The sequence below is a fragment of the Oncorhynchus tshawytscha genome, linkage group LG10 (assembly GCF_018296145.1).
Source record: "Oncorhynchus tshawytscha isolate Ot180627B linkage group LG10, Otsh_v2.0, whole genome shotgun sequence".
In the NCBI taxonomy this organism is placed as follows: Eukaryota; Metazoa; Chordata; class Actinopteri; order Salmoniformes; family Salmonidae; genus Oncorhynchus; species Oncorhynchus tshawytscha.
Window position 1 is genome coordinate 51,081,178 of NC_056438.1, and position 21,080 is coordinate 51,102,257.

At 42.9% G+C, this 21,080-nt stretch overlaps 1 protein-coding gene across 3 annotated transcripts in view; it reads left to right on the top strand.

Moving 5' to 3' along the window:
- LOC112260409 (ephrin type-B receptor 1) overlaps positions 1–7,125 on the top strand; it is a 314,795-nt gene extending 307,670 nt beyond the window's left edge. For all 3 annotated transcript variants that reach the window (XM_042328699.1, XM_042328701.1, XM_042328700.1), the window contains 2 exons: positions 497–2,926; positions 7,065–7,125. In XM_042328699.1, coding sequence (XP_042184633.1) covers positions 497–611 — 115 coding nt within the window. In that variant the 3' untranslated portion in view covers positions 612–2,926; positions 7,065–7,125. The remainder of the gene's footprint in view (positions 1–496; positions 2,927–7,064) is intronic.
- The last annotated feature ends 13,955 nt before the right edge of the window (positions 7,126–21,080 follow it).

The window sequence follows — 21,080 nt, forward strand, 5'->3', positions numbered from 1 at the left end:
GGCTCTCACACGCATGCAGTCTTGCGTACACACACATTCACAGGTGTACAGTACATGCATGCACAAACAGACATACACACACACACACAGAAACAGACACACTCATGTGAGCAAGCGTGCATGTACGCACACATCTCATTTAAAATGATCCTGTCCAAATATTGGCCCTAAGAAATCTATCTGGCTTCAAAATGTTGTTTCTAAAATGTAGCGACATGGTTTTAATTGTCAATCAAAGAGAACAAAAGCTTGATCACTGAGAGGCAGACAAAGTTAATGGAATATGTGTTTGTTGTTTTCTCCTTCACAGCCAGTGGCTAACCGTCCTGAAAGTAATTATTTGGGGCTTTGGTTATATGTGTAAATGTATTAGAGACCAAATTAATGCGTGTTTATGTACTTGCTTCTTCAGCGATGCAGACGCAATACTGACATATTTCCTCCCTCTCCCTCTTTCCATCCCTCTCTTCCCATCTCCCTGCCTCTCTATCTCCAGAGACCTCCTGAGGATAGGTGTCACCCTGGGGGGCCACCAGAAGAAGATCCTCAGTAATGTCACCTCCATGCGGGTGCAGATGAGCCAGTGCCAGTCGCCCACTGCCGTGGCATGACTGGAGGGGGCGCCATGCCACGGGGCGGGCAGCATTCGGGTTGGCAGGGACTACAGCAGAAAGGACTACACCCCTCACCGAATGACCCCCGACCCGTCGGAACGCGCCAGGGTCGAGACTATCATTCTCATCTAATCCCATCGAACATATAATCAAACATCATTACCCAGGAGGCCAGGGTCCAGACGAAGACTAACTATCAACTTCCACTAAGCTGAGTTATTCTGAGTTATGATGTAGAGTTCAATGTGTTCAGAGGCTGTTTTATTTTCAATCTTAATCTGTGAGGTCTACATAATAGAATATGTTGGTACTGACACAGAGATTGAGTCTTTGGGAATATCAGATGTATGTCTTGACTGGATGATGTTAGACTGGAGAGGAGGAAATGGAAGACATTTTGAAGAGGAAGATCATTGGTGAATCTCAACACCCCCCCCTTACCAACTCGTTCAGAGGGCCCTCCGTTGTCACGTGTTGGTGACGAAGCTCAGAGGTTGACTTCCAGAGAGTGGCGAGGGGATGAATACATCAGTCATCAGTCAACTTTTGGAACACACTCATGGCAATTCATGTTTCACTTTTAGATACTAAAACGAGCATGAAATTCAACCCACTGGGCAAAAAAACGGGTTGAATCCAAATTGTTTCCACATAATTTCAACAATACATGTGATGATGTTGATTCAACGTGGAAAATGTATTGGATTTCGATTGAATGCAAATAGTCCTAAATGTGAGGGAATTTCATGTTTTTTTCAGCTAACTTTGAACCTAAATCCAAAGTCATAGTGACATTTTTTGTTGATTTCACATTGAATTCACGTTAGTTGACAACTCAACCAAATGTACATTTTTTTTTAAATGATGTTGAACTGACGTCTGTGCCCAGTGAGAAATGAACAAATCCCCCTAGGCCATTTTACAAGATATAAACCTCAGTAACAGTTACACATTTAATTTGGGAAGTATTTCATCTGTTACCTGTCTTGAAATCAGATGGTGGAACTGCTCTGATAGTTCTATGCATGTGGCATACAACTAGGCACGCACTCTCCAAACATATTGAGGTGTGTGTCGGGATCGGACTACACCCCTCACCGAATGACCCCCGACACGTTGACCCGTAGCACTTCGCTATGAAGCCTGCAGCCTTTCTGGCTTGGTCGAAGTGGCTGTGAGAGGGTTAAATTAGCCCCTACACCCTCGATCATTTTCACTCCCTCAGCTTGTGGTACAATGTGCATATGGCGCAGGTGCGCGTGGCCAGGAGCAAGGGGAAGGGAGTGATTTGGGATTCAGCCAATGTCATCAGAAGGCCCCTGATTTGTCATTTGACCCCAGCCTTCTTCAAAGACTGAAATGAGGATGCATTGGTCTGGCTAGGAGCAGCAGTATGAAATGCGTATAGAAAGAAAGCAATTCAACCTCTATAGACATGCTCAATATACACACATACGGAAAAATGATAGAGACATACAGTGGTGATTGGTTGATTTGACATTTTTCTCACCTTATATTTTTTCATTTGAAACTTTTGACATTTTTGAGATCTCCTCAAGGTCGACCAAAGTTGAACTGGCTGGAAAGGAGAGCTTCTCTGACATTTTGTTGGTATTGTGTTTTGCTTTTCCACCATGAAAGCAGGGAACAAAATTCTCTACCATGTTTTCACTTTAACACTACCTGTGGAGGTCTGGGCTGATGGCCTTGCCAAAGGACTAGTGAAACGGCCTCACCCAGATTCTGAGAATATATATAAATATGTATATCTCTAACTAAATATGAATATATCTTCTGAATAAATCTTCATATTGAAGGTGACTTGTATGAATATGTATGCACAAAACTCTCTCTGCTTGCCTTTTTGGCAAAGATGATGTTTTTGTGGACTGGATTGTGATGGAGATGGACTCATAATGTAGTTTCTCTACAGCGCCACCTAGCCCTCTGGAGGACAAAACATAAAGACACCATTTTGTTTCTTTCCCCAATGCTGAGGGGTCATCACATGGACAATCCTGAATGAATTTTGAGCTGGAAGCAAATGTACAAAGGACCATGTACAAATGACTCTTTCTGTGGATGTGTATAAAACAACTATAGGGATAAAAAAAAGTAACAAAATGTCCCTTCTCTGAAGAGCCCATGTTAAATGTAAGTGTATTCATGCCATATCTTGCTGGTGAGCACTTACTTGTACAGACTGTATTTTTCTTTATTTCCTCTTGTTTGTTGCTTGTGTTGGAGTGATTGGAACCATCAAGAATGGGAAGGAGAGTGGATAGTGTCTCGTCTGCTGGCCAAGGTCTACGGTATGTATTGTATCTGCTATTGATGTGTGTGTGTGTGTGTGTGTGTGTGTGTGTGTGTGTGTGTGTGTGTGTGTGTGTGTGTGTGTGTGTGTGTGTGTGTGTGTGTGTGTGTGTGTGTGTGTGAATATCTGGGTCTGGCTTAGCCAACAGGCGCCTCTTGATAAACACAGACAAACAGCTCAAAGGGGCACTCGGCCCACACACTAAAAAAATAATAGCACTTCAACCCCCACCCACCTGTTACCTAAAGAGAGGAGTTCTTCTTGCTCTTCAACCCCCACACACCTGTTACCTAAAGAGAGGAGTTCCTCTCGCTCTTCAACCCCCACACACCTGTTACCTAAAGAGAGGAGTTCCTCTTGCTCTTCAACCCCCACACACCTGTTACCTAAAGAGAGGAGTTCCTCTTGCACTTCAACCCCCACACACCTGTTACCTAAAGAGAGGAGTTCCTCTTGCACTTCAACCCCCACACACCTGTTACCTAAAGAGAGGAGTTCCTCTTGCTCTTCAACCCCCACACACCTGTTACCTAAAGAGAGGAGTTCCTCTTGCACTTCAACCCCCACACACCTGTTACCTAAAGAGAGGAGTTCATCTTGCACTTCAATCCCCACACACCTGTTACCTAAAGAGAGGAGTTCCTCTTGCTCTTCAATCCCCAGACACCTGTTACCTAAAGAGAGGAGTTCCTCTTTACCTAAAGCTCTTGTTACCTAAAGAGAGGAGTTCCCCCTTCAACCCCACACACCTGTTACCTAAAGAGAGGAGTTCCTTGCTCTTCAAACACCTGTTACCTAAAGAGAGGAGTTCCTCTTGCTCTTCAACCCCCACACACCTGTTACCTAAAGAGAGGAGTTCCTCTTGCACTTCAACCCCCACACACCTGTTACCTAAAGAGAGGAGTTCCTCTTGCACTCAACCCCCACACACCTGTTACAAAGAGAGGAGTTCCCCAACCCCACACACCTGTTACCTAAAGAGAGGAGTTCCTCTTGCACTTCAACCCCCAGACACCTGTTACCTAAAGAGAGTTCCTCTTGAGTTCCTCTTGCACTTCAATCCCCACACACCTGTTACCTAAAGAGAGGAGTTCCTCTTGCACTTCAACCCCCACACACCTGTTACCTAAAGAGAGGAGTTCATCTTGCACTTCAATCCCCACACACCTGTTACCTAAAGAGAGGAGTTCATCTTGCACTTCAATCCCCACACACCTATTACCTAAACTGGCTAGTTTTACAGCTATTACTAGTACACTAAAAGCTATGTCAATTGTAAGTATTGCTTAGTGACTGCTCTACCTACGTTGGCCAATATTAATTTATATGTGTCACATTGGTATAGGGATCAGGAGACAGGCGCAGGAATACGTAATAGTGGTTTTTCTTACTCAAATTACAGCGTGCCATTTAAATACAAGGGGGCGAAGACCAAAGAAACACATATACAAAACACAGGGTTGAAACCCAAACAAAAGAGCAAGGAGTACCTTGAGTAAGTACACCGGGGCGAGACCCGTAATCAGCTGCGCAATACAAGCGGCACGAAAGCCAAAACAACACAGCACAGGTACTCACACGATCAACGGACAATGGAACAATAATCGACTGCCCAATGGAAACCAATGGGCACATTTATACAATTACAATCAGGGAAATGGAGACTAGGTGTGCGTAATGACACAGTTCTGGAGGGATCCTTGACAATATGTCCATAACGGGGTGAATCTTCATTTCCAATTAAGTCAAATTTTCACTTAGTCGTACACTGATGTCAATGGATGACTCAGTGAAAATTTGCCTCAATTGGAAGTTAGTATTTGCCCCAATGTTTATAAGTGAAACACACTCTATTGCAATTGGTGGAAGACAAAAGAGGTTGGTGAGAGGAGCTTTAGGAGGATGGGGTCATTGTAATGGCTGGAATGGAATGAATGGAACAGAGTAAAACACGTGGTTTCCATATGTTTGATACCGTTCCATTCCAGCCATTTAATGAGCCTGTCATCCTATAACTCCCCCCACCAGCCTCCTCTGGCGGAAGAGGTTTATTCTTGAGATGGTGGCTACTGAGGACACGGATACTATTTGAGTTGGAGTGAGAGTGTCCTTCTGAAGTATGTCTGAAGATGGAGTAAATGGTGGTCCAGGAGGGGAAGCTGACATGATGAGTCGGAGGGCTTCGGTACACAGGGTTGATTGTACTACTAGCCCTGCTCTTGTGTATGCTAGAAGCCTGTGATTGCAGTGTGATTGGTGTGGTGTAGTCTGAGAAATAGATGGCTGTCTGGTCTTGCACCAATCACACTGAATCTCAACTATGTCTGACAGCAAGGTGAAGGAACCTGGTTGAAGATGGTGGAACTGCTCTGATAACTGTGACGAAACCAAAGGGAATTGGGTTATTCCCAATCAGGTCAAAACATACAACATACAATTATGAATGAGTGTCGTCGCCAACCCACTGACATGTCCACTTTACTAAAGTAGGCAATCGATGCGAAGGCAACAACCCATGTTACACTGTAGATATAGCAAAATCCTCGTTAGCTGTGAATTGGCCATATTAATTAAGGCTTCCAGCGACAGCAGAGGGAAATTAAGTATGCCTATGTTTGATCTTCTACAGAGTAGGCCTATGGCAAGTGTCTAATATTGGAACACGAGACAACTTAACCAGATTTTGTCTGGTTGTAATCTCTCATTGCATCGATTTTCTTGTAACTACATCCTCAGGTGTCAGGTCATGACAAACTGCTGTTTCCCCAAACACAGATATCGTAGACTGCTGTTCTACTAACCACTCTGTGGAATTGGCCAGCCTTCTGCACTCCTGTGCCAAGCAATGGGTTTTTACTTTAGTAGGGGTGTGGCTCCATGTCTAAGACTGAGGTACCCACCTTGGCGTCTGAAATTAGAAATCAATCGCAGCCCATTAGCAGATTATTAAGTATCCTCAACCCCCTCACCCCTTCTTTTTCCCTTCTGTCTCACATCTATCCCCCCATCCCTCGCTCCTTCTCATGGCCAGGCTCCAGCTCATTTATCCTGAGTGTAAAAAACCTGTTTCAGGCCCAGGTCTGGATGTGGGTCTGGGCCTCGCTGGGCATGCCCAGCTGGCTGGGGCTGAGAAATGGCTGCATCTCATACTCTCTGCTCCAGTGCACCCAGGCAGGCACGGGACCAGGCCACCTGCTGGGGCCTCAGGGCCTCAGTCTAACAGCGGTCTGATCAGCCGTGGGGAGGGAGATGGATGGGGCTGGGGCCAGCACACACACACACAGGCATACACACGGCAAGGAGTCCGCTGTTACAGCTACTGCACGGCAGTCTATCTCATAATGAAGAGAGAGTGGGCCGAGACCTGATAGTGGGTGTCTATTGGGAAAATGAGCGGGGAGGGGTTGACGGACTATGAAACAGTAGCACTATACATCAAGTAAGGTATATTGGGGTCGGTTCTAATTGTTGTAATTCAGCTACAGTCTACGACCACCTGAGCTGTTTCAATAAACCGTATATGACAACCTATACATTAAGCTCTTTAGGTCGAAACCTAGCTTTTAAAATCCTTTTCAACATCATTCACACAAGGCCGGAGTACCCTGCGCATACCTAATAATTCTTTCTTCTGATTAACGATGTCTGTTTATTCAATGGAGGGATCTAATTTCAATCCATTACGCTTCCATTCAGGCACGTCTCAAGTATTTGCCATTCAACATGCCTGTCTATGAATGAGATGACAGAGCAGTCTGTAATTCCCATTTTTCTTGTTTTCCATTTGCTAATGTTGGATTTATTAACATTCTGTCTCTAATAGCATTCCACTTCAGAATCGTGACATGAAAAGCAATTAGCACTCCCTCCATAATAGCGATTTCAGAATTTGCTGTCATTGTCCCATTCTCTCCTCCTAAAAAAAACATATATTCATTTGTGGATTACTTTGATAATCATTTTTTACAATGACATCTGTTTTGATTTGTTACAACTTTGTCTGAAAAGTGGGCCTGGGTGTGTCCATTCAACTGATGATTGCTGTTGAATAAATATTTGTGTAGTTAAATCTGTTTCAGAAAGTATTGTTTTAGTTGAAAATAATTCCTCTATTTGTATGTGTTCTTCTATTTCAGATAATGGACACACATATAAACACACACACACACACACACACACACACACACACACACACACACACACACACACACACACACACACACACACACACACACACACACACACACACACACACACACACACACACACACACACACACACACACACACACACACACACACACAGCAGACCCAGTATTGCTAAGGACAGCCAATAAGGATGAAGACAGCACGACAGGGATGATGACCTCACTTTGCGGTACACACAGGACATAGGAACCGAATGCGTCTTTTCTTGCCTTTGTTTCCCTCTCTGTATAGCTACCACTTGTATATTGTGATGACGAGTATGTGTCCGAGTTTGTAAGCAGTAACTTTCTGACAATTATTGTACTAAAAATTCACTCAATAAACGCCTTGGAAAAAGAGTAAATCACCGGCGGTCCCAGACTCTGTGAAAGATGATGATTATTCTTGTTTTTTTTCCACTTCAATAACACAACAGAGAAGTCTGAGAAGCTGAAGTACAATGCTTTGGTGAATAATGCTTTTCAATGATAATTGGGGGGGTGGGGGGGTGGAATAAGCATTTCTTGTCACTCACACACACACTCCTGTCACCATGGCACCACTGTAAAAAGCCATCAAGTCGCTAATAAACGAGACGTCACTCTAAATGAACAGAAACGTCCTAAGAAATCAACACTGAGCGTTGCCAAGAAAAATGACAATATTTAGACAAACTAGCGTAAAATAGCCTCTCCCGCTCTCCCTACTCACGCCCACACTGTAGTGTGTGTTGGCAGAGATCCTGTCGGGCTCCAACACACACTACTGTAATGATATGGTTAATGAAGTGTTTTATTGGTTGGTAATTGATTGATAATATCCTGTTAGATATTAGTAGAGATTATTTTGCCAAGAAAGGAAGAACAAATGAGAAAGGGTGTGTAAAAGCCACCTGTTACATGATGAGGCATTGAAGAGATCATTTCATTCCAAAATGTACTGACAATAGCTTTTGTTCTGTACAACGTAAAGGGATAGTTCCCCATTATGTAATAATTACATAATGGTTTTCTTACCCTGTTAGCACAAATCCCATTCAAGGGGAATGGATATTAGCATTTATTTTATTTGGGTTGAAAATGGCAGATTTGTGCACTGATAAATGCCTAAATTGGAACGCAGTGGCTGTACAGTAATACTGTATGCTATACATGACATCAGAGCTCAGGCTCTGTGCTTCACAGTGCTGTTTGGGTTTTGACTGACAGCCGTTCTGAACTTAAGCACCTCGCACAACAAGAAGTTGCCCCCATCCCTCCCGCTAATTGGGTAACTTTTGCAGATTTTGGGTTGTCTGAGTGAGGGAAATGCTGTAAATTAAGAGGACTCCATGTATTTTGACAGATGACACATTGAGGATTATAATAAATACCACTTTGATGTCATACAAGCAGGCCAAACACTGTGATTCCAAATGTGCATTTCACATTTCCATATCATAACACTCATGTCATGTACAGTGTCAACATTTATGATCTATGTGTGATGTACAGTTACAAGATGACATGGCGTCAAACCCTGGGTTGTTCTGAACAGAATGAGCCTGTTTGTCTGTTGTGAAGAGAATTCACTGCGGAACACCTGAAGGCACTCATGACTCCTTTCTATGCACACCAAAATTATGATCTGTTTCCCGGAATTGCATTGAGAAAGCCTAACTATAATATTGTATATTTTAGCTAGACATGTTGGCAATAGAACAAGCTTTCAAATGATGCCCACCTGACCCAGATGGCGATTTATAATGGACCGTTTTTAAGTTGCGTAGACAACAACAGTAATTGCGTGATGGCGTGATGCAGGGCTGTGTTCTAAACAAAAACAACTACAAGTGTGCTTGCTCTAGTCCCTCAACGGCACAGCTAAAAGAGCTCCAAAAAGTACCTTAGTGTTGAAGACTTCTTTGAGTCATAAAAGTGCATTGAAATTACTTAGGAACTGTGTACTTTGGAGAGATGTGTGTCCACTTGGAGACACCAGTTAATCCTCTCACTCAAACCCTTATGTTGCACCTTCCCCACATGTTCCAGGAATATTCTTATCATGTTACTGAATGTATCCACAGTATTTTCAGATTTCGTTATCAACAAATGTGTTGAGAAGTTCAGTAAATGTAACACGCACATAAAATCAACATTGTAGTGTTTGGATTCAGTCTTGTGTCAGGTGAACTGTTGTGTCCTCAACTTTGGTCTCATCATTTTCCCATAATCTCCAAACTGTTACCTTTTGAATTGCTACCATGGTTATGCATATGGTTTTAAAATTGTATATTGTGTAAAAAACATTTCAATTTAGCCCTATCCTTATACGCCAATTCCCACCAGTGTAAAGGGTTAAAGAGGATTGTCCCGGACAACACAATATCAAAGCCACTTGCTACTTTGAACCTAAAATATCACAACAGTGATCCTGAAGGGATTCAATCCGATCACGTTTTAAAGGCAATGTTCCCACATTCGCGGAGACCACATTCACGGTAAACGCTGCATTTGTCAGCTCAATCGGAAATTACCTTTAAATGGCACAGGAGCCAGGGGGGACTACAAAGATCCAGTATCAAAAAAAAAAAAAAATTGAGGCCCCACAGCCTTCAATGTTGTGATGCAATAATATTGACAAAATGTATTGCTCATCAAATGAGAAAGGTCCTACCGGACATTATTTTTCACGATCAGACAGGAGTCTTGAAAGGAAGATATATTGATATATTGGAGATATTAGACAACTACTAGAAATAATGGTACACTATGGTACTATAGGGAAACCAGGTATAGTCTTTACAGCAGATTTTGAGAAAGCCTTTGATACAGTAGGTCTAGAATCTGCTCATAAGAGCCTTGAATTCTTCAGCTCCGAGAAGTTGTAAAATAGATAGTATGTTTAAACAACGGAGAGGGATACATCTGTCCATCTACGGGCGAATTCCCTATCGCAGTTTTACGTACAGTTGAAGTCGGAAGTTTACATACACCTTAGCCAAATACATTTAAACTCAGTTTTTCACAATTCCTGACATTTAATCCTAGTATATATGTGGACCCCCAGGTAGAGTAGCTAAATAAACAAAAGTATCATCGCAGCTCTGCCACAAAAATGGAAGAGGCAATTACTCAAAAGAGAAAGGAACGAATTAGTTTGTCTGGCAGTCAAAGACCATGCATGGCTTAAAAAATGACTAGTATAAATCGTAAAAGGTCGAGAGGTTTGACAACTATACTCCATAAAATTCAGGATAGTTGGGATCAGATTTTTATGTCCCAATACCATGGCATCGGGTTTGTGAACTGACATATAAAACACTTGACGCGTCAATACGTTCTTTTTAATTTCAACTATTGTTTTACATTTTTGCCACAAAACGAATGCTCAATATATGGGGCATTGAATAGTCAGCCACATAGAGACTGCAAAGAAGAAACAGAATCAATAGATCATATCTTTTGGTACTGTCTGTCGGTGGCTCGCTTTTGGAGTCAGGTCCAGGAATGGTTGTTGAGTCATAATGTCTGTGTTCAGATGGACCTACAAAACTGGCTCATATTATTCCCGAACCATACGATGTCACCTCAGACAGTTATCCAAAGCGTCCTCCCACTCCTTTCCCAAGGCTGTGATTGGCTAAGAATCTGAAGAGGTTAGAATTGCTTCACTTCATCATATGGCAGGATATAACCCATCCTCTAACATGAACACCATCCATCTCTCACAGGAAATATCTAGACTCATTGCAAGGTCACATGGGCCGCTTAATTGAAGTTTTAGAGCTCAACTAATAGTCAATCAAACAAGTTTCATGGCTTTTTCTATGGGTAATGCTTTGTGAGGAATGGCTTTTCGGAAGCCTTTGTTTTTTAATTGATACTTTTTTTATTGTAGTAATTAAAGTGAGAGAGACGTAGAGACATAAGCACCCAACACAACGAAGAATACATTACATTAGATGTGCTTCAATGGCTTTTGTGTGTGTGTGTGCGTGCGTGTGTGTGTGTGCGTGTGCGTGTGCGCTTGCTTGTGAGACGAATGGGGTGCTGACGCATATTCTTCTTCCTTTGTCAGAAAACGGCAGTTGGTCTCATCTGGGTCGTGTTCATTATGTGCAAAACGAGAGAAAAAAAACTGACTGGAACAGGAGGGATACCTGAAGATGGCCAATAAGAAACGATAGTTTCTCTTTTCCATTTCAAAACCTTTGTTACGGTGTGCCCTAATGAATATGACCAAATATCTTTAGTCAGATCCAGAGCCATCGATATACTGTATGTGTTCTTGAAGGAATGAGAAGGTTTAGCAGCTTCATACTGTGCTGTAACCTCTTATATCAATACCAGGCAGATGCAGCTACTAGTTTGATGAGACAGAGTACATAAGAGCTAATGTTGCATTTGTGCACAAAACCAATATTTAAAAAAATTCAACTAACAAACCACTCTCTTGGTTAGATGACAAATCGTTCAAACACCTACTCTGTTTTGCTGTATTGTCGATAGCTACTTTATTGTGGCAAAATGTACATACTTTATGACTGAGATATGTCGTTGTCCCCCCTAACTATCTTAAGATGAATGCGCTAACTGTAAGTCACTCTGGATAAGAGCATCAGATAAATGACAAAAATGTGAATGTAAATGCTTGTGTGTGCTTGTGTGTGTTTGTGTGTGTTGTGTCTTTGAGAAATGTATTTGATCTGTGCCCGAGAGTTTATCCACAAGTGAAGGAGTCAGCTCTACTCTATTCAGTATTAAAGTCACTGGGAGGAAGTTGAAAAAGTGACATCTCAGCAGCGAATCTTTGCCTTAATCAATATTCCCTGAGCAATCACCTGAAAAATAAGGGATTGCTGCCCAGCGGTGGCGGTGCACTCCTGCAGAGAGGAGGCGTGAGAGGGACAGAGAAAGAGCAGGAGGGAGAGAGGGAGAGAAAGAGAAAACGAGAGAGAGAAAAATAAGAGTAAAGAGTAAAAAAAAACAGAACAAGGAGAATGAGAAAGAAGAGAGAGCGAGAGCATGGATTTTAACTACACACATGAGAGAGAAGCAGCAAAGAGAGTTAAATACAGAGAGAGAGAGAGAGGGTAGATGGGAGAGGCACTAGAGAGACGCAGAGAGAAAGGAAGAGAGACTTCCCACAATGCCTTTATCCCGCGGTTCAATCAAAGCCACAACTTCTTTACATAACATACGTTATGATCAAGGTATCAGTGTATCCATAGCGAATGGTGTGTTGTCCCCGGTGACCTCAACAACCCCTGCTGGGCAGCTGCTGGGGCTCCCTGAGCTGTTGGCATATTTTTATTACAGTAGTAGGATGTAAATGTGCTTTGGCTTGCTGTAGAAAGTGTTACTGTGTTTGTAGAATGATCTCTATCCTCCATGCTCCTTCACACTGGTTCAGAGTACCTCTTAAAGCTTCACTGGCTGTAACTCAGTGTTGCTATACCGTATCATGTGTTATTCTGTTTTGTGTGTGTGTGTGTGTGAGAGAGGTAGGGATCATGAGGTTATGCTTGTGTGCCTGTACTTGTTTGCATCTGTATGTGTCTGAGTGTCTTGTTTTCCTTTACTACTGTCTTTACTATCATTAACTAAAGACTTATAGTTTTTATCAAAGATTCTCTGTAATTAGCATTTTGTGATTAACTAATCAGGCAAATGTAATTAACTAGGAAGTCGGGGCACCAAGGAAAATATTCAGATTACAAAGTTATAATTTTCCTAATATAACTTTTCAGATATTTTAATATCTGATCAATTAGTCTTCTGATGAATTACTTATTCTTTATTTTACCTCACGTTAGTCTCATTCCAAACATTGTAAATAGTTGGTTATCTGCACGAACCCAGTCTTCACTATGAGTCATCCATACATCAATTGTCTAAAAGAATTTATTTACTAACTAAGTAATTCACAGAAATGCATAAACAAACAGTAGATAGTTACAAGGAAATGATAACAGAGTTTCCCTAGTGGGATAAACCGGTATCGCGGCTTGGTGGACAAAAGGGAAGTGGGGGTTAACTGAGATGAGACACTACAAAGTTGATAATTATAACAATTGAAATGTTCATCCTTTGCACATGAACGCTCACTCATTCGGGAATAATTGCAATCATTATATATATTTACGCTCAGTGTGTCCTCAGGATCTCTGTTGAAAAGTTTGTTTCTGTTGGAGAGTCTGTCCGCCCTCTCTCTCTCTCTCTCTGTCGTGGTTAGAATGGATAGTTCAGAGTGACATTCATTCATGTCATTATAGAATAGCTGTTTCGGCGGTTGTCGGTCTTCGCGTTCAATGATATCGAATTCCTAGCTGCAGACTAGTAATTAATATCAAAGACTTGTTCTTAATCTGTCGGTATCAATAGTCTAAGAGTTTAACCACATTGTATGGTTAAAAGATTCAGCCATCTACTCAAACCTTGGCCCTCTCGTTATCGAGGAATGCTGGTTTGCAACCTTTGTCCTCTCATATTTGAGAGAAACATAGTCTGTTGAGAAATTCTCAAGGTGGGGGTTTTATTCAGAAGAGCAGAAAAAGGCTGTCTCATGACGCCAGATCCTAACTGTGCTCATGGGCAGTCCTCTGATTTAGTTCAACTCCAAAGGGAATTGGAGTTTCCTATATTAAACAGACCAAAATCACATTACACAATTTCACAAACAGTATCATCCTCACTCATTCATCTTATACAACAATTAGATGTTAACCTCATTTCTGAGGCTATTATATAAACAGCGTTATGGTAATGTTGCCGTATTGTCTCCCATTAGTTTCACAAAATTGGACCAAATGGACAAGTTCGTAGCTGGATTCTTCACCAATCTTTTATACCTTCTCCAGAACATAAATGTTGTTCGGACCTCAAGTTCTGTGAGGTGGAAGAAATTCCCTTGTTCTCTCTATGGAAACTCACTCTTTCTCTATACTGTGGCCATGAGGAGATAATCTCCTCAGGAATTTACGACCAGCAGCCTGTGTGTAGGAGACAGAGAGAGGAGGATGGTGCTCGCTGTACCCAAAGAGGACAACGTCATGACACTCCCCATCTGTCCGTGGTCCTTCTGAAACCAACTTGGTCACCCTTGTATACTTTTTAAACTCAGCAGAGATATAATGGCCTCAGAAGCGACTGATTAGGTCAGGCAGATGACTGAACAGTGTAATTTGTTGTCTATTGACTATATACAGTTGAAGTCGGAAGTTTACATACACCTTAGCCAAATACCATAGTAAAAATTCCCTGTCTTATGTCAGTTAGGATCACCACATTATTTTAAGAATATGAAATGTCATAATAATAGTAGAGAGAATTATTTATTTCAGATTTTATTTCTTTCATCACATTCCCAGTGGGTCCGAAGTTTACATACACTCAATTAGTATTTGGCAGCGTTGCCTTTAAATTGTTTATCTTGGGTCAAATGTTTCGGGTAGGCTTTCATAAGCTTCCCACAATAAGTTGGGTGAATTTTGGCCCATTCTTCCTGACAGAACTGGTGTAACTGAGTCAGGTTTGTATGCCTCCTTGCTCGCACACGCTTTTTCAGTTCTGCCCACAAATTTTATATGGCTTTGTGAAGGCCACTCCAATACCTTGATTTTGTTGTCCTGCCACAACTTTGAAAGTATACTTGGGGTCAATGTCCATTTGGAAGACCCATTTGCGACCAAGCTTTAACTTCCTGACTGATGTTGTGAGATGTTGCTTCAATTTATCCACGTAATTTTCCTCCCTCATGATGCCATCTATTTTGTGAAGTGCACCAGTCCCTCTTGCAGCAAAGCACCCCCGCAACATGATGGTGCCACCCCCGTCCTTCACGTTTGGGATGGTGTTCTTCGGCTTGCAAGCCTCCCCATTTTTCCTCCAAACATAACGATGGTCATTATGGCCAAACAGTTCTATTTTTGTTTCATCAGACCAAAGGACATTTCTCCAAAAAGTACAATCTTTGTCCCCATGTGCAGCTGCAAACCGTAATCTGTTTTTTTTATGGCGGTTTTGGAGCAGTGGCTTCTTCCTTGCTGAGCGGCCTTTCAGGTTATGTCGGTATAGGACTTATTTTACTGTGGATATAGATACTTTTGTACCTGTTTCCTCCAGCATCTTCACTAGGTCCTTTGCTGTTGTTCTGGGATTGAATTGCACTTTTCGCACCAAAGTAGGTTCATCTCTAGGAGACAGAACACGTCTCCTTCCTGAGCAGTATGACAGCTGCATGGTCCCATGGTGTTTATACGTACTTGCGTACTATTGTTTGTGCAGATGAGCGTGTTACCTTCAGGCATTTGGAAATTGCTCCCAAGGATGATCCAGACTTGTGGAGGTATACAATTTTTTCTTGGCTGATTTCTTTAGATTTTCCCATGATGTCAAGCAAAGAGGCACTGAGTTTGAAGGTAGGCCTTGAAATACATCCACAAGTACACCTCCAATTGACTCAAATTATGTCAATTAGCCTATCAGAAGAGTCTAAAGCCATGACATAATTTTCTGGAATTTTCCAAGCTGTTTAAAGGCACAGTCAACTTAGTGTATGTACATTTCTGACCCACTGGAATTGTGATACAGTGAATTATTATTATTATTATTATTATTAAGTGAAATAATCTGTCTGTAAACAATTGTTGAAAAGATTACTTGTGTCATGCACAAAGTAGATGTCCTAACCAACTTGCCAAAACTATAGTTTGTTAACAAGAAATTTGTGGAGTGGTTGAAAATCAAGTTTTAATGACTGTATGTAAACTTCCGACTTCAACTGTACTTTCTATCTAGTTTTAGATGTTCAAGAGAGCCCTGTAGTGTTCGTTTCTTAACCCAATAATCATTGTATTTGTATATTTTTTTACAAAAACCTCCCACTGGCTGGATTGAATTGGCTTTCGGGTTTGCGCACTGCTGATATAGAGTGCATGCTCAGTCCCCTCCTCTACTCCCTGTTCACTCATGACTTCATGGCCAGGTATGACTCCAACACCATCATTACGTTTGATAATGACACAACAGTGGTAGGCCTAACCACCAACTACAATGAGACAGCCTATAGTGAGGAGGTCAGAGGCCTGACCGTGTGGTACAAGGACAACAACCTCTCCCTCAACGTGATCAAGACAAAGGAGATGATTGTGGACAACAGAAAAAGGAAGACCGAGCTCTCCCCCATTCTCATCGGCAGGGCTGTAGTGGAGCAGGTTGAGAGCTTCAAGTTCCTTGGTGTCCACATCTAAGAGGCTTCTAAACAGCTTCTACCCCCAAGCCTGAACAGCTAATCAAATGACTACTCAGACCATTTGCATTGCCCCCCTCTTTTACACTGCTGCTACTCTCTGTTATTATCTATGCATAGTCACTTTAATAACTCTACCTACATGTACATATTACCTCAATTACCTCGACACCGTTGCCCCCGGACTCTGTACCGGTACCTCCTGTATATAGCCCCGCTATTGTTATTTACTGCTGATCTTTAATTATTTGTTATTCTTATCTCTTACATTTTTTGAGGGGGGGGGGTGGTATTTTTTTTAAACTGCGTCGTTGGGTAAGGGCTTGCAAGTAGGCATTTCACTACACCCGTTGTATTCGGCGCATGTGACAAATACAATTGGATTTGATTTGATTCAAACATGATGGTATTTGGGATGTCCTGTGACTCATGATGTGTTTGGATGCTGTGTGGTCCGGCTAAGGAGGTATTAACCATCAGCCTTTTGGGGATTTTGTTTCCCTTGACGATCGCTTGTTTATTTGTGGCTTAAGTGATAATTACTGCCCACAAATGAAAGACAAATTACATGTTTTCATCTCTCTTTTCAAAGAGTCTTCCAAGAGTAACCTTGGAGGTAGAATGTGGTTTATGCTCCTCACTTTAACACTGTATTTTCTATTATCAGAGATAGATTTTTGGCTTTATTTGGTGCACTGTGTAGTTAATAATGAGCTGTAACACATTTGGTGCAGAGAAATACTCATTTCGTTTACCAAGACGGCTGTTGCAGGATTTTAATTGTAGCTTCCGTAATGGTGAAGATGTGTCTCCCTTTTTGAAGCACAGCGCCTGGGTCAAATGAGATTTCACGTCCCAGAGGAGTTCATCAAATTTAATTATGATACATATAATTACCAAAAGCAATCTTGTGTGGGTTTGGAATAATCATTTCAGAGGGCGATGTTGGCACCTGCAGGGGTAAAGCATAATTTAGAGAGAGCGGAGGAGGGAGTGAGAGAGAGGGAGAGAGGGAGGGCGAAAGAGAGACAGAGAGGGGGGGGAAAGAGAGGGGGGGGAGAGAGAGGAGCAGAGTACTCTCCTGGGAAAACTGGTAGTTGCTCCATGATGATCTGTCATTTGTCACTCAGAAAGTCATATTTTGAACCTAAAATATGGAGTCTCAAGGTCATTCTATTGTTCACACATTCTATTCTTCATTGTTCTGCACGTGCCTGCTGAATATAGCCTTTAGAAAAGTCTCGACGGAGATACATACTTGTAGGTTCTGACCATATAAACACAACAAAAGCGTATCTCCAGATGGTTATAAATGTAGGAAAAAAGCAATATTGCTAAACGTTCGTGAAATGTCCTTGATGGGATTTGCAGATGTGCAGCAGTGGTGTAGTTGTGAAGTGAGTAAGGAGAGCGATGAGAAGAGAGCTGGGTTATGACTGGGAGAAAGATCAAGGCCTGTAATTGGTTCATCTCCCATGGGGCACATGGAGGGGGGACGTCACCCCCTCACCCCCTTCCTACCCCCACCCTCCTCCTCAATCCCCCTGCTGGTAGTAATCCCTCATAGAGCTCCTTTCAGCTCCGCCCGCCTTCGATCCCCCTCCGAAAATCGATGAAATATTTTCCCACAGAAATGAAGAGGAAAAATGGGAGTGATCTGATCTGTAGTCAAGGTCTTCTTAATTAGAGAGAAAGTCCTCCTTTGTTTTTGAAAAGCCAGAGAAAGAGGAGGAGGAGGAGAAGGTGGAACAATGGAAGGCTCAAGGTCACCTCCTTCCTACTACCTGACTTCAAATGGAACCTTAGAAGGAACATTCTTTGGTAAAATTCTGCAACTAACTGTGTGACATCGTTCCGTGTTCCGCAGAAGCCTCTGACACACCCCTCCATGCCAAAACATAAAAGCCTTCATTTTGTCGTCCTGCTGTCTCATACTCAAGTGTCGTGAAGAGAGACATGCCACTGTGGTTTATCGTCCTTTCCCAACCTTCAAAGCGTCTCCGAAACTCCCAAATATTCCTGTCACCTCTCCCCATCTCAGCTCAACGTCTCGGTATGCCTTTATCTTCTCAAAGTGAAGACAGCAACACAAACCTTTCCCAACACCCTCGGCTATCTCTAATCTCCAGAATGCCCTTAACTTCTCTGACCACTCAGAGGAAGCGAGCCACGTCTCCTAGCAGAACATGAAAGACAATAACAACCTTTCTCTCACTAATGAGGTCATAGAGATATGTAAATCCCTCCTGTCTGGCTCCTACCTCCAGCTCTGATGTCAGAAGGGCATATCGGCAGATAGTTATCTGATGGGGGTGGAGTTATAACGGCCAGAGGCATCTAATTAGACCGTTTCCCATCCTTCATTAGTTCATCCTTCATTGTTCATCACGTCAACTACTCAACAGAAGGTCTACATTAACTAAACATTGTCTTATGAGATATAGTTACATGCTAGACGGTACACAATGTCAATCTAATATTGTATATCTGTCTGTGTTTTTTGTGTATATGCATTCTGCGTGACCCAGAAATCATTTTCTCAACAGGTTATTTCAACAGATTCAATTCAAATCATCATCATCCTCAAAGCTGCAGAGAGAAATCCTTTAAGGCTATCCGAAGACCATCGTTCCTATGAAGCCTCGGAGATACCTTACAGTGTGTTTACGCTACTTCTTCAATGCAGCGATGCACAGTACAGTAAGCCAACACATGGAGAGGAAGCAGACACCCACTTATGACAGGGATGCTCAGCTCCTCCTAGACATGAGAGGTACAGTATACGCATACTATTGCAAGCCTTCAGCTGCATAATGCTGTTCACAGTCAATGAGGAGAATGGGTACGTGCACATGTTCTATTTGTTCTTGAACATAGTGTTGCAGAGGGTTCCTTGGGACGGTACAGAACGCATTGTCTCTCCATTTGGTTGACTTAATGGGGATGGTGAGGAGAGAAAAAAACAATGCAGGCAGGGAGATGATGTCAGGCAATGACAGCTCAGATCCCATCCCTCTGTGCTGTTATGTGTGTGCGTGAGGGGAGGTTGTGTGTGTATGGGGGTGGGGGGTGTAGGGTAGCTGTGTGGGTGTGCGTGCCTGCGTGTGTGTGTGTGTGTGTGTGTGTGTGTATCTTATGTAGTTGAGAGAAGCAGAAGGAAGAGAAAGGGGTTCAAGTATAAAATATGGGGGTGGGTTGGAAAATGTCCCTATCACTTGAGTTGATGAATGCCACTAGAAGCTGCCAAATGCTGTGATTACCGGGAGGAGGCCGCATGGGAAATCATTCTCATCTTGGGGACGTGAAGCTGACTCCCTGGAAACACTGGGTGACTTGAGGGGTCAAGACAGAGCTGTCTGCGGATACTGGGACCAGCTTCTTGAGGGGGTGTGTGGGGGGTTGAAGGTTGCCTCTGTGTGTGTATCTTATGTGTGGATGCTTCACTGATGGGTGCAGAGTGTGGGTGAGCTGTAACTCAAGAGGTTGGATGGAGGACAGACCAAGTGCCTCTCTGGGGACAGCCAATCAGCTTCTAAAGACTGTGGAGAGAAATAAGAAAAGCACACGCACACTCTTGCCAGCTAGAGACCGACAGAGATACACGACACAGCTAACAGAGATGCACTACAGACCAGCAGAGATACACGACACAGCTAACATAGATGCACTACAGACCAGCAGAGATACACGACACAGCTAACAGAGATGCACTACAGACCAGCAGAGATACACGACACAGCTAACAGAGATGCACTACAGACCAGCAGAGATACACGACACAGCTAACAGAGATGCACTACAGACCAGCAGAGATACACGACACAGCTAACAGAGATGCACTACAGACCAGCAGAGATACACGACACAGCTAACAGAGATGCACTACAGACCAGCAGAGATACACGACACAGCTAACAGAGATGCACTACAGACCGACAGAGATACACGACACAGCTAACAGAGATGCACTACAGACCAGCAGAGATACACGACACAGCTAACAGAGATGCACTACAGACCAGCAGAGATACACGACACAGCTAACAGAGATGCACTACAGACCAGCAGAGATACACGACACAGCTAACAGAGATGCACTACAGACCAGCAGAGATACACGACACAGCTAACAGAGATGCACTACAGACCAGCAGAGATACACGACACAGCTAACAGAGATGCACTACAGACCAGCAGAGATACACGACACAGCTAACAGAGATGCACTACAGACCAGCAGAGATACACGACACAGCTAACAGAGATGCACTACACTACAGACCAGCAGAGATACACGACACAGCTAACAGAGATGCACTACAGACCAGCAGAGATACACGACACAGCTAACAGAGATGCACTACAGACCAGCAGAGATACACGACACAGCTAACAGAGATGCACTACAGACCGACAGAGATACACGACACAGCTAACAGAGATGCACTACAGACCAGCAGAGATACACGACACAGCTAACAGAGATGCACTACAGACCAGCAGAGATACACGACACAGCTAACAGAGATGCACTACAGACCAGCAGAGATACACGACACAGCTAACAGAGATGCACTACAGACCAGCAGAGATACACGACACAGCTAACAGAGATGCACTACAGACCAGCAGAGATACACGACACAGCTAACAGAGATGCACTACAGACCAGCAGAGATACACGACACGGCCAAAAGTATGTGGACGTCTGCTGGTCGTACATCTCCTTCCAAA